The sequence below is a fragment of the Rhinatrema bivittatum genome, chromosome 16 (assembly GCF_901001135.1).
Source record: "Rhinatrema bivittatum chromosome 16, aRhiBiv1.1, whole genome shotgun sequence".
NCBI classification, from domain to species: domain Eukaryota; kingdom Metazoa; phylum Chordata; class Amphibia; order Gymnophiona; family Rhinatrematidae; genus Rhinatrema; species Rhinatrema bivittatum.
Genome location: NC_042630.1, coordinates 27,319,512 through 27,333,334, shown reverse-complemented (window position 1 = coordinate 27,333,334; position 13,823 = coordinate 27,319,512). Strand labels below are relative to the sequence as shown.

The following is a 13,823-nucleotide window of genomic DNA, read 5'->3' as shown; positions in this document are numbered from 1 at the left end:
AGAGAAAGTCGGGCTCCCCGATAAGAGCTGGATAAAGAGAAAGTTTTCTTTTTCCAGCACATCTCGCATTTTGCCAGACAGGGGTGAATACCCATAAATGCTCATACACACAGGTGCGCACATACACAATGTTACCTACTGGTACTGGGCACTTTTGCCTTCTTCTTTTTTTTCTTTTTCTCCACATCTTTCTCGTTCTTTTCTTTTCTGATTAAAGCCTTCCCTTCAGCGCCTTTCCGGTCCCTGTCCCATGGCGCAGGAGAGTCGCTGTCTGCTTGCAGCTCCGGCTGGAATCCAGGGTTTATGACATCACTTCCTGGCAGCACTGTGACCTCACCAGGGGCTCTGTGTCCAGCATGGGCATGCTTGTTGCACACCACGTCTGATCAGGTAATTAGTTATAGCCAATGCGTTGCATGCAAGGACAGTTCCTGGTGCGGGAACAGCTTGAAGGGACATCGTCTTGGCCAATCAGAGGATACCAAGGATAAATTCATCCGGAGAGACAGGACAGACACGAGGTGTTTGCTGTGGGGGGAAAAAGCAGGTCGATAGCCAACATGAGGGACATCTAGGGGACTGATGGAGCCCACCTTTCCCCTCCAGGGAAGAGGTCCCAACTCAGCAAGGCTAAATTAACTTTAACGTTATCTGCAGTCCTGGTGATCAGACTCTGGATCAGTTTGACTTCACGTCTCACCAAGGAAACTCTTAATTAACTTCCATCAATTAATACTATGTATTCCCAACTGCTAATTCATAATTCCTGGCACAAAAACTCCCACATGGGGGTGAAGTTTCTGAGAGAGAAAGTCGGGCGCTTTGTGCCCCTCCCCCAACCTAACCACGCACCCTGGAAAACCTCCCCTCAGTCCTGCTAAAAGCCTGGGTGCTTTGCAAGACCAAATGTGCTTCCGGGAGGGCAATTTTCACAGCCAATTTACCCGCGTAAATGGATTTGAAACTTGTTCTGCAGATGGGTAGGGAAGACGAGGCAAGAAAACACTGAAACAGCAGAGCAGATTTAAAGGACGTACTTAAAAAAAAAACCCAACCATATTAGCTGAGAAACTTCTGGTGTGAATGGAAAAGCTCCTTCCCTCCCTACAATCTGCGTAACCGCGAGCCTGGCCCAGAGCCAATGAAGGGAGGCTGCTTTGGGAAATTAGAAAGGAAACACGAGAGGAGGTTGAAGTTATCACTTGTGTTCACCATTCAGGCCCTTGATAGGGTCTTCCTTTCCCACCTTGGTCCCAACTGAGCAGTAGAAGAGGCACCCCATAACTACATGCCAGGGAACCCCAGGAATCATGGAAATATGGCAGGAACATGACCTGCCAGCAGCACTAAGCACAGCCCCCAGTGTCTGCAGGTTGCGCCTGGTCAGAACAGTAACCTGGATGCCAGGGCGGGTGCCTTCTGTCTGATGAACCAGAGAGGAGAGGAGGCTAATGCTTCTGAAAGAAATGAAGGCCAGGGGGGGAGAGTGGACCGAGCCTGGAGAGTTTAATATCTAGTTACATCCAAAGGACATTGAAGTCCTGGATAAAGCAGGCTCCAGAAGTTCTGGATGTTTCTGTCAGCTTGGTAATAATACTCTAGTTTGGTAACACAAGGGAGGGGGGAGGGGGGGGGCTTGCCAGAAGACCAGTAATGCAGAACTATCTTTGGTTCCTTTTCTTTCAGCTCCTGAGGAGAAGGGCACTGCAGGAACCTCCTATCCTGGACATCTACTGCAATGTGATGAGAGGACCTCAACAAGCTGCAGGGCTACTTGGAAGCCCAGCTGCAGGAGAAGATGCGGCCCAAGGAAGAATTTAAAATCTATGTCCCAGACGTGGAAGAAAAGTCAGACAGCAAAGCAAAATTTCTTAACCCCAAGAACTGGTTCAAGAATGTAAGACCTTATAAGCCACTGGAAGCCCAGGCCCACAAGGCCAAGAAGGCCAAGAAGAGAAAGGCTAGGATCTCCCATGACAGTGAGCTGAAGAAGCTCCTGCGCAGTGTGGGTGGCTTTGTCACTGGGCTTTTCCTCATCTCTGTATATTCTGCTATCATCATATTTGTGAAGAACTACAGTATCTGGTACTGCTTGATCACCACCGTCACCCTGGCTGCCTTCGTGAGCCTTGGCATGGGCTTCTCCATCACAATCCGCTCCATCATCTTGCTCATGTTGCCGCAGTTTTTCTCCAGTAAGCATAAGAACATAAGACGTTGCCATACTTGGTCAGATCAGAAGTCCATCACGCCCAGTATCCTGTTTCCAACAGTGGCCAATCCAGGTCACAGGTACTTGGGAGGATCCCAAGGGGTAGAGTCATTTCTTGCTGCTAATGCTCAGGAATAAGCAGTGGATTTCTGCAACTCCACCTTAATAATGGTTTATGGACTTTTCCTCCAGGAACTTGTCCAAACCTTTTTTAAACCCAGTTACAACTAACAGCTTTTACCACCTCCTCCAGTAACTAATTCCAAAGTTTAATTATGCATTGAGTTAAAAACTATTTTTTCTATGTGTTTTAAATGTACTACCTAGCAACTTCATTGCATGTCCCCTAGTCTTTGTACTTTTTGAACACAAGAGGTGCCCTGCTTGGTAAAACCATGGTCTGTTGAGCCCAGCATCCTGTCTCCAACGGTGGCCAGTCTGGGTCATAAGTACCTGGCAGATCCCCAACAGTTGATCTGTTTCTTGTATTTTACTCCCAAGGATAAGCGCTGGCTTTCCCAAGTCTACCTGGCTAATAACTCTTTATGGACTTTTCCTTCAGGAACTTGTTCAATCCTCTTTTGAACCCCACTGTGTTAGTTGCCTTGACCACATCCTCTGGCATCAGATTCCATAGCTTGATTGTGCACTGAGTGATAAAATACATCATATGATTAGTTTTAATTCTGGTAATTGTTAGTTTCACGGAGTGCCCCTAGACCCAGAGTTGTTTGAAAGAGTGAATAACTGTTCCCTATTTACCCGTTCCACTCCGCGTATGGTTTCCCTCTGTTGTCTCTTCTACAAGCTAAATAGCCCTAAACTGTTTAGACTTTCTCCATCAGGGAGCTTTTCTATCCCCTTTATCATTTTTGTCACCCTTCTCTGTACCTCGTCTATGTCCTCTATGTCTTTTTTGAGATGGGGGCGACCAGAACTGCACCCAAGGCACTGTTGCACCATGGATCTATACAAAGGCATTATCATTTTCTCAGTTTTGCTCTCTACTCCTTTCCAAGTAATCCCTAACAATCTAGTTGCTTTTTTGAATGCCGTCATACATTATGCCAAAGATTTCAAGATATTGCCTTTTCCTGAGTGCTGATTCTCAATGTGGAACCTTGCATTGTGGAGCTATAATTTGGGTTGCTCTTCCCTATCCCTATGCGTATCACTTTGCACTTTCTATGTAGGGAAGAGCAATCCAAATTCTTGCAACGAAATGCAAGATTCCACAGCAAGACAGGAAGCTGCCATGCGGGCCGATTCAGTATGGTGCGCTCAGCCGAGCGCACCATTAGCCCCCGTTTGGCCGAGCGTTTTTTTATGCGCTATTTTTACCCTTTATACAGTAAGGGGTAATAGCGCGTGGAAAACGCACGGCCAACCCCCCCCCCCCCCCCGAAACTAATAGCGCCCGTAACATGCAAATGCATGTTACGGGCGCTATTAGTTATTCCCGCGCGATACAGAAAGTAAAATGTGCAGCCAAGCCGCACATTTTACTTTCAGAAATTAGCGCCTGCCCAAAGTCCTGTCTTGTGTGAAGAGACAGGGGCCTGACCCTGTGTTCTATGGCCACTCAGCATATGGAACCCCTTGATTACATCACTATGATGGGCAGAAGACAATTACTACTGCCTTTTTCTTCAGTGCTTCATTGAATATTGGAATCCATGTTTTACTATTTTCTTTTATTTACTGTTGCTTATATAAACTTCAATAAAAAGAAAATTATATTAACTGTATATGACCTCAGATGAATCTATGGGTATTCCTAGTGCAGCTCAGCGGTCCCTGGATGCACTAGAGATCTCTTCAGGACACAGCAAGAGAGTGCCATGTCCTCAGAAAATGATCCTGCTGCAGAATCAAAGAGGGCTCACTGTGCCAGCCTGATCTGGCAAAGGGCTTCAGAGCCCAGGGAGTCGTCTTGCTGCTGACTTCCAAGACGGGTTCCCTTTAGACTCAGGACCCCTAGCTGATAATATTTCCCTTTGGCTTCCTGGCTGTCCTTCTGATATGGTGGGTGCCATAGTCCATTTACACGTAATAGGTTCCTCCTGTGTCTCCCAAATTGCACTAACACTGGATACTCACCAGAAAAAAAGAAATTGACCATATACTCTGAGTCAGACCCAAGACAGTTGCATGGAGCACAGCCATGGTATCTTTGCATATTCCCTTTATGTACAATGAGTGTATACGGTGATACGGTATTTGCACTGTGTAGTATGTTTATGGATTGAGATAATATTTTTGGTCTCATTGACATTTGCTGGTTCTTTGCAGATGAGGGCAGAATATTTATCCTGATAGCAATCTTCTCACTAGCAGTGCAAGGACCTTTTGGCAATATGCTGGAGAATTTCCGCCGTTGTGCTGGAACCGTGTCCTGCGGAGCAGAATTGGCCCTGAACCAAACAGCGGACCTCATGCAGCGAGCCAAAGAACCACTGCTGAGTAAGGCGGGGGCGGGGGGGGAGGGGGTGTCTTTGCATTATGCAGATCCATCCTACACTTCTTGGGGAGGGATGGGGGAACTCATCAAAGGAGGTTGAACAGGAAGGATCTAGAACCGCAAAGAGAATGCCCCTCTCAGGAGAAACGCAAGATCCATGGGAACATGGGAAATAAACTGTCCATCTTCTCAAGTAAGGCTGGCAGCTTCTTTGTCAGGAGACAAAGCTAAGGGTACTAAGGACTAAGGAAGCTGGGGGAAGAAAGGAAGGAAAAGCCACTGAGATCTGTTCCCCCTCCTCCATCATGTTAGGAGAGGTGCCCCAGAGATCAGAACCGGGACCCGTGCTGTTTAACAGATCCATGAGTGATCTAGAAAAGGGAGCTGAGAGTGAGGTCATCAGATTTGCAAAATTATTCAAAGCTGTTAAAACATGAACTGACTGTGAGGAATTCCTTAAGTACCTTACCAGATTGGGGAACTGGGGCATCTAAGTGGCAGATGAAATTTAACATGGACAAGTGCAGCATTATGCATAGGAGGTATAAATAATCCGAACTACAGGTACACACTGATGGGTCACCCAGGAAAAGGGCCTTGGAATCCTTGTGGTCAATACATGATCATCAATTTCAATATCAAAGATATTGTCCCTGTGGGTAAGCACCAGGTCCAGTATCACTGCCTCCCGTGTGGGTTCTGTTACCAGTTGACCGAACAATTCTTCTTGCAGAGAATGCAGGAGCTCCCTGCTGCTAGAAAACACTGCAGCCGGGATATCCCAGTCAACATCCGGAAGACTGAAATCTCCTAACATTACCACCTCCCCTTTCACAGCAAGTTTCTGAATATCCTCCATTAAATCACTATCCATCTCCTCTGTCTGTGATGGAGGTTTGCGTATTACACCAATATAAATAGATGTTCCATTCCCTCTTTCAAATTAAGCTTCAGTGGAAGGAAGCACCCTCTGGAGTCAGTGCAGAGGGCGGCTACTAAACTGGCCAGTGGTCTTCATTCCAAAGCATTTGGGGATAGATTTGAAGATCTAAACATGTACTCCCTAGAGGAAAGGCATTTAAATATCTCAAAGGTTTCTATGCACAGATGGCGAGCCTCTTTCAACAGAAAGGAGGCTGTAGAAGAAGGGGGTCATGGGATGAGGATGAAAGGGGACAGACTCAGGAGTGATTTTAGGAAATATTTCTTTACAGAGAGAGTAGTGGATGCATGGAACGGTCTCCCAGTGGCGGTGGTGGAGACAAGGACAGTATCTGAATTCAAGAAGTCATGGGATAAACACAGGGGATCTCTGAGGGAGTGGGAGGAATTGTAAGGGCTACATAAATTGGATGGATGGGCCGTTTCTGTAGTCCTGTCACGGAAGCTGAAAGAGCAACTAGAACATTAGGGATTACTAGGAATGGAATGGAGAATAAAACAGAGAATATCATAAGGCCTCTGTACTGATCCTTGGTGTGACTGCAGCTTGAGTACTGTGGGTAGTTCTGAATGCCCCAGCTCAAGAAAGACATAGCAAAACTAGAAAAGGTGCAGAAAAGGCAACAAAAGTGATAAAAGAGGAGGGAGCAGTTCCCATATGAAGACAGGCTAAACAGGTTAGGGCTCTTCAGCTTGGAAAAGAGGGGACATGAGAAAAGGTTATAAAATCATGAATAGGGTAGAATGGGTTATTCACCCTTTGAAATAGTTCTAAAACTAGGGGACATTCTATAAAATTAACAACCTGCAGATTTTTCACTCAGCACACAATCTAGCTGTGGAATGTATTGCCAGAGGATGTGTAGTCGAGGCATCTAGAATAGCGGGATTTACTGTAGAAGGGATTTGGACAAGTTCCTGGAGGAAAAGTCCATAAAGTTATTAGCCAGGTAGGCTTGTGGGAGTGAGGCACAGGGAATGGATCTACTCTTTGGGACCGGCCACCGTCAGAGAAGGGTGCTGGGCTCAGTGAAGCTTTGGTCTGATCCAATATGGCACATCTAATATCCTTATGATGCTGCACACCAGAGACAGAAACCATCTGTGGAGCCCAGCCCGGTATGAATATTAATATAACGCTGCCTCTCACGCCAGTTGAGTCATTCCATATTACTGGACATTCTGTGAACCACAGAAAGATGGGGAAGAACAGTGGATGAGAAAGATTTTAACAAAAACTAAAGGTTAACGTGAACATGATCTTTTGCTCTTCTAGGTGCACTTGAGAAAATTAAGAAGATGGGCCTGAAAGCTAAGGTGGTGGCCGACCGTGTTAGCAAATTCTTTAAATCAATTTTCGATGCGATCAAGCACATTGGTGAGCAAAATTATTCAACAATCCCTCTCCCCCAATCAATTGGGGAACACTAGGTATACAATCCCTACCCCCTCTCTCGATCAGAGACGGGTGTAAGGACAGACTTTAGAGCAGACTAGCCCCAGATAGATGACACTGCCTAACTTTGTTTCCGCAGCTCGAACTCTGCGGAATGTCTGGTACTGGATTTCACAGATCGGGCAGGTCTGTAACCATGAAATGGGCACACCCTACAGGAAGTGTATCAAGGTGTTTGAGGACGCAAAAAGCAACTGCATGAAGGCCATACCGTTTCTATATTTCCTCTGCTACATCGTGGACATCTTCAAGCCCTTGTGTGGCATCGCCAAAAGTATATACCTGTAAAGTTTCTCTTCTGGGTACAGGGCAATCCTCTCTATCCTCTCTGAAGGGGTAGGCTCTATCTTTCTTTCTACCTTTCCACCATGACCAAGGGCACCTGCTCCATCCAGGCAGCCATCTCTCCAAAGCAATGTCTCTGACAGCCTCCCTTCGGACAGAGGGCATCCCAGATGGAGCAGGTGCCTTGAGTGTGGTGATGCCCCTGGAGTATGGGTCACCCACCTCAGGGGCCATGAGAAGTTGTTTTACATACAATACTCTTAGATGGCATTTTCAATCCATCTCAATGCATTTACTTTGAAACCTGCAGCGGACACAAACTACGCACAGTCAATCGCATCCACTTTTTCCGTGGCTTGATCTTTTCTGGAAAGGTTTGTGAAAAGATTTCAAAATGAAGTCTCCCCTGACCTAAATATGGTCCAGGGAACACGTCCTCACAGTGCAGGTAAAAGTAAGGAAGAACGCACAAACTTTTAGCCGATTAACTTGGGTAAAACTATTTTTACTCAGAAAAATTGCTTTGAAAATCATTTTCTCCTCCTTCTTTTTAGTTTAGCAGGCTCCATGCAGAGGACTGAAATTGTACTTACCTCCTAACCAAGAGTTTTGCTTTTCCCCTTCTAGTTCTCCTTCTCTTTTGCATCATTCCAAGCTATGTGGCGAAACACATCAGGGCACGAGCGTCTGAGCGTAAGTGTACAATCCAGAGAAATGACCAACAGTGCAGGAAGAGCAAAGGGCTGGAAGGTCACAGAGCATCCTCTGAATGCAATCTAATAAGGAAAGCAAAAGGAGTCATGCTACAATAGTCCATAGTCTGTGTACTTTATAGTTTTCTTTACTCACGCTAAGGAAGCGTGCAGAAGATGTGCAGTGTACATATAACACACTAGGGAAGTGTGCAGAAGGTGTGCAGTGTACATACAACACCCTAGGGAAGCATGCAGGTGTGCAGTGTACACACAACACACTAGGGAAGAGTGCAGAAGGCACACATGACACTTTGAAATCCCTGCATGTACTGTAGAAGTGCAAAGTACCCTGCTACAAAAGTACCCATGGTTCCTACAGGTCACACATTTTCAAAGGAAACCTCCACAAGAAGTTTGTCTTTGAAATGTAGCTTTCGAGTCCAGAGGTAGAAAGTGCAAGCTGACTGCAGGCCTTCAAAGTTGCCCTCTATTTGTTGGCAGCCTGAAGCTGACATCTGCTTCCCTCCCTTCTCCTTTCCCCCTCTCCTCCAGCGGTCATGAATATTCTCAAAAGAGTCAAGAAGGAGTTTGAGTTCAACATGACATCCAAGCACATCTTTAAAGTGCATGTCAACTCCTCCAAGAGTCTCTCCCAAGTGGCATTTGACATCATGGAGGATATTGAGTTGCGTCTTGCTCCCTTCCGGGAATTCCTGGAACTGTTTGGCTACTTCGCTACTTTCATCATTATCTACATGTACATTCAGTGAGTAGCAGCTGGAAGAGGGGCCCACTGGGCAGAGCTGTCCTTGAGGATGTGGTGTCCAGCGGGGACCTGGACCATTGATACACACACATGACTCCATTCCCAACCTAATGAGAATAGGACTATCATAGCAGTGCAGAGCCGGCCCCCCCAACATTTGTGGCTCGAGGTAGTCTCTCCTATTTGCCTCCCCCATCTCCCTCCTACCAAGAATGGTCCCGCACTGGGACCTATTCATTCTTACTGCAGGACCAACACCCTCCAGCCTTATCCCACCCATCCGCTATATAACTGGAGAAAGTCATAGTAATGACCTTGGCAGAGCTGCCAAAAAGCATCAGATCACCAGGGCAAGCTGAGCCACTCCTGGTTTCACTCCCATTTCATCCCTGAACCTGTGGTCTTGCCTTTTTTTTAGAGATGCTGATCTGCAATGTCAACCGCAAAGAGATAGTTCCTTCTCCCCTCACCCAGATGTGCCATACTGAATGGTTGGGGCATGGCCCAAGGCAGCTGCACTTCACCATTCCTTCCAGCCTTTCTATTTTCATACCCCTTCTAAACCAACCATCTTTATGTAGGAAGATATGGAAGAGGACCTGGGTGTTGGATTTAGTATTCATCTTGAAAGAATCATGGAGGAAGATGAGAAGGGCCTGAAATGGAGGTGGGGAAGGGCAGTAGGATTCTGGGCACATTTGGGACAAATGGAGGGCAGTGATAGGAAAGGGGTTGACAGTTCAAGTTAAAGATATGAGGAAGCAGGGGAGCTGGTGTTGGGCTGCATTACATTTGGGAATTTATGTGCTCCTGGAATTAAAATGGAAGAATGGTCTAAACGAGCCCATTTAGTTTCTTTCTGCCATCATTTATGAGCATATTTTTCATTGATGATGTTGTTTTTAGAATAGTTTGTTGATTTGATTTTATGATATGTTTATTCTGTTATTTTATGTTTTTTGGTGCATCGCCTAGAAATGGCTGATAGGTGGTTTATATATGTAGAGGTCCAAATTCAGCCACTGTGTGGCTCTGCTAGTTAGTCAGATAAACTTTATCCGGCTAACTAATGCTGTTTACTCAGCGGCATGGCAGCGCTGCTGAATATACCTGAGTGGATACGTTTATCCGGCTAACATAAGGACAGCGCTGTGGCCTGATTAGAGTTAGCCGGATAACTTATTCAGCTAACTCATCTCCACCCCATTACACCCAGTCCCCACCCTAACTTATCTGGCTAAATATTTAGTCAGATACATGACTTATCCTGCTAAGTGGCGCCTGCTGACCCTTACTAGATATTCAGTGATGCCACTTAGCTGAATAAATAGTTTTTAATGCAGCTAAGTGCCACTTTGAATAGCAGGCCTATTAAATAAATAAATGAATATGTTACAAGTCCATAGACACAATGAGGATAAACTGTGCCACAGCTCAGCCTGTTCCCAAGGTCATGGAGACAGTAGTGACTAATCTGCCCCCTCCATCTTCCAGCATCTACCACTAACATCATTTATGTAGCAGTGAATAAAGCACAGCAGAAAAGAAGTGATGATATAATCACATATGAGCCAATGTGCCTCATTATGCTAGGGTAAAAGAGTCTAAGAGAGGGGTCTTGTGCTGGTCGCTGAGCTGTAGGGCTCAGGGGTTACAGATGTGTGCATGTATCCATTCCCGGAAATCCCCCCCACGACTTCCAAATCGGCAGCAGATGCCCATGTTGCCCTGCTCTTTCCCCCAAACGATCACTCACCCGGATGCTCTTTTGTCCAGTGAAATCTCTCAAACTCCCCAGGAACAATTTTCTCTCAGTGCTTGGTTTCTTTGGTTTTTTTTTTCCCCTGCAGGGCGCTTCTCTATCGCAGGAAATACCTTTTGGATGATTACTTTGACAACATTTACATCACCAGAAGCTTTATCGAAATAGATGTGATGAGGGCACAACTGGGCAAGGCCACAGTTCTCCCATTGCTAGACTGCGAAAGTTACAACTATATCCAACCATGTGAGCAGACCATGCCATACTCTGCACTGCACAGCAAGAGCATGGAGGGATAGGGAGCAGGGAAGTACAGACAGGTTATCCAGCTGAGGATTCAAAGCAATGCAGCCCAAAGTTTGTAGTACCTAGAATCCTGCCATTCTAGATTCGCTAGCAAGTTCTCATCAGAGAGCTACAGACCCGGAGGCTCCAGGTTCTCCACTAGATGTATGCAGAGCTAGAACGTCTAGATTCTCCACCAGAGATCTGAAGACTTTCAGATTAGTTTATCCAACAGATATAGGCTGAGTTTGTAATGCTAGATTCTCCTGCAGAGACATATAGTGCAGGGCTCTAGAGTTTACATTGCCAAGTATGGGGATAGCTTACCTTCATCTCTTTTTGATGTGCATTTGTTTTTCCTTATTGCGCAGTCTCTGTATTTATGTCACGGAAGGAACTGATGAGCTACACGTTTACCATCTTCAATGTCTTCCGCCATTTCCTGCTCATCCTCTTGCTCATCCTCATGGATTATATAATCTTTTGGATTTTGGACATGGTTCGCTATTTCATGCAAGGGGAGATCATTGCGAGAGGCAAGTATCCTTCTCGATTTCATTGTCGCTTACCCCAGAGCATCCGGTCCGGAGAACTCAATGTTACAAGGTGGTGCTGCTGATGCCTTGGAAGGGGGAAGATTAAGAAAAGTCCCGTCCCCCCCCCTGTGATTAATCATCTGTCTTCCACCCTCCCTGTGTCCCAACAATTTCAAAGCCTGATTCCATACAGGAGAGATCGTGGGAGACAAGGTAGCCAAGCACATTAGCCCAAGTTTCTCCTCTTGTTATAGGTTCAAATCTTGCCCTGCTTGATATGTTATCTTCAGCCCAACACAGAGAGTCTTTGTGGAAAGATTGGAAAGTTTTGAGTCCCGCCATCCCTGCAACCACTCCTTGTGTTGTGACTTAGCTTCCTAGTCTGACTGGCTTTCTCTAGAAGGGAGTTGGCTAGGATTGGAAAACTGGCCCAGCCACCACCCACTGTGAAATTAGTGAAGGACGTCACTCTCTGGTGCTCAGCACAGCGCCCTGATCCTGGAAAGCTTTTCTCCCATTCTGGGCCTGATATTCAGCTCCATTTAGCCAGTTAAATTCAGACCTAGCCAGCTAAGTGGTGCCGTTTGAATATATGGGTTTGGTCAGCAGCTGCCACTTAGCTGGCTTTTTATCCAGCTAAAAAATAACCCAGGTAACGGGCCGATACAGTAAAAACGCGGGAGAGCGGGCAAGTGCCCGCTCTCCTGTGCATGCGATTCAGTATCTTAATTTATTTAAATTAGGCTCGGCGGTAAAAGGATGCGCTAGGGACACTAGCGCGTCCCTAGCGCCTCTTTTTTGATGGAAGCGGCGGCAGTCAGCGGGTTTGACAGCCGACACTCAATTTTGCCGGCATCGGTTCTCGAGCCCGCTGACAGCCACGGGCTCGGAAACCGGACGCTGGCAAAATTGAGCGTCCGGTTTTCGACCCGACAGCCGCGGGACCATTTTAAATTTTTAAAAAATTTTTTTTACTTTTTTAAACTTTCAGGACCTCCGACTTAATATCGCCATGATATTAAGTCGGAGGGTGCACAGAAAAGCAGTTTTTACTGCTTTTCTGTGCACTTTCCCGGTGCCCGGAGAAATTAGCGCCTACCTTTGGGTAGGCGCTAATTTCTGAAAGCAAAATGTGCGGCTTGGCTGCACATTTTGCTTTCTGAATCGCACGGGAATACCTAATAGGGGGGAGTTGGACGCGCTATTACCCCTTACTGAATAAGGGGTAAAGCTAGCGTGTCCAAAACGCACGTCCAAATGCCAGCTAACCGTGCGCTCCATCGGAGCGCACTGTACTGTATCGGCCCATAAGTGAGGGGCAGAAGCCCTTATCTGGCTAACTTAGCTAGCTAAACACTAATATTCAGCGTTATATAATTTAGTTGCCCAGATAAGTGTAGCACTGTTATTCATTTGCCCTATAATTGAGCAGATAAACTAAACCTTTCACTCTATGGTAAAATCTCTTTTACCGGCCTATCTTCTTTCCAGCTTGTTGCAAGCTTCCAAGTTCTCTCCCCCTGTTGATTGTAACTTTGACTTATTCCTACTTGTTGTTATCTTTCGTTTACTTGAATTTGTTACTCTAGTTTTTCCCTTTGTTAAACTGTAAACCGATCCGATATGGTAATTTACTATGAAGGTCGGTATAAAAAACTGTTAAATAATAAATAAATAAACCGACTAACTATAGGATGGCCAACTATATTCTGTGGCATGGCCATGCTGCTGAATATCTCAGCCAAGTTTATCTGGCTAACATTTATTTATTTAGCATATTTTATATACCGAGGTATAGCAGAGTTGCCTTCACTCCGGTTTACAATTACAACATGGAGCCGGATAGCAGCTGAAGATAGGGCCCTCTGGGAATAAGCTTTGATGAATGTATAAAACTCTACTCTTAAAGAGTCAGAATAGACTAACCATTATCAGATGCTTCATGGGATGGGAGAAAGAGGCTGTCTCTCTGGCTGGTGGCCACGTCTCTATTAGTGAGGTTCATCCTGTACCCCTTGCCTCTCCTTCGCCTGTTGGTGTCATGTGTTTCGGCAAACAAAAGTGAAAGGATTAGCCATGGGGCACTTCCCTTTCTGTAGTGGTACCTAAGGGCAAGTCTCAGAATCCCCTTCCCCTCAGACTAGGGCACCTGGAGTGACTCTGCCCATTCTTCTGTTCCTTCTGCAGCACCTGTTACAGTTGCCGTGGCCATCAACGGGACGGGTTACAGCAGTGAGATTTACAGCAATGTTGTGTCTGCCTTTGATGCTCTGCAGAAGGGAAACATCAGTATCATATCAAAAAAATGCAGATTAAACCCCTCAGAGCCAGACTACAATGGCTACTTAATTATAGGTGAGTGTCTAGGAGCCAGGCTGCTGCAGAAGGGAGGCACAGAGGGAAAGAATTTGCCTGCTTCAAAA

At 46.0% G+C, this 13,823-nt stretch overlaps 2 protein-coding genes across 2 annotated transcripts in view; one reads left to right on the top strand and one right to left on the bottom strand.

Annotated features, from left to right (window-relative positions):
* The window catches only part of DCST1 (DC-STAMP domain containing 1), a 22,782-nt gene extending 22,418 nt beyond the window's left edge, over positions 1–364 (bottom strand). The window contains exons 1-2 of the mRNA XM_029579770.1: positions 338–364; positions 140–287 (exon numbers count right to left, since the gene is read on the bottom strand). Coding sequence (XP_029435630.1) covers positions 140–287; positions 338–364 — 175 coding nt within the window. The remainder of the gene's footprint in view (positions 1–139; positions 288–337) is intronic.
* DCST2 (DC-STAMP domain containing 2) overlaps positions 251–13,823 on the top strand; it is a 27,541-nt gene continuing 13,968 nt past the window's right edge. The window contains exons 1-10 of the mRNA XM_029580411.1: positions 251–390; positions 1,687–2,195; positions 4,505–4,675; positions 6,892–6,993; positions 7,151–7,345; positions 7,984–8,049; positions 8,604–8,817; positions 10,668–10,825; positions 11,236–11,400; positions 13,588–13,755. Of these exons, the coding sequence (XP_029436271.1) occupies positions 1,799–2,195; positions 4,505–4,675; positions 6,892–6,993; positions 7,151–7,345; positions 7,984–8,049; positions 8,604–8,817; positions 10,668–10,825; positions 11,236–11,400; positions 13,588–13,755 (1,636 nt within the window). The 5' untranslated portion in view covers positions 251–390; positions 1,687–1,798. The remainder of the gene's footprint in view (positions 391–1,686; positions 2,196–4,504; positions 4,676–6,891; positions 6,994–7,150; positions 7,346–7,983; positions 8,050–8,603; positions 8,818–10,667; positions 10,826–11,235; positions 11,401–13,587; positions 13,756–13,823) is intronic.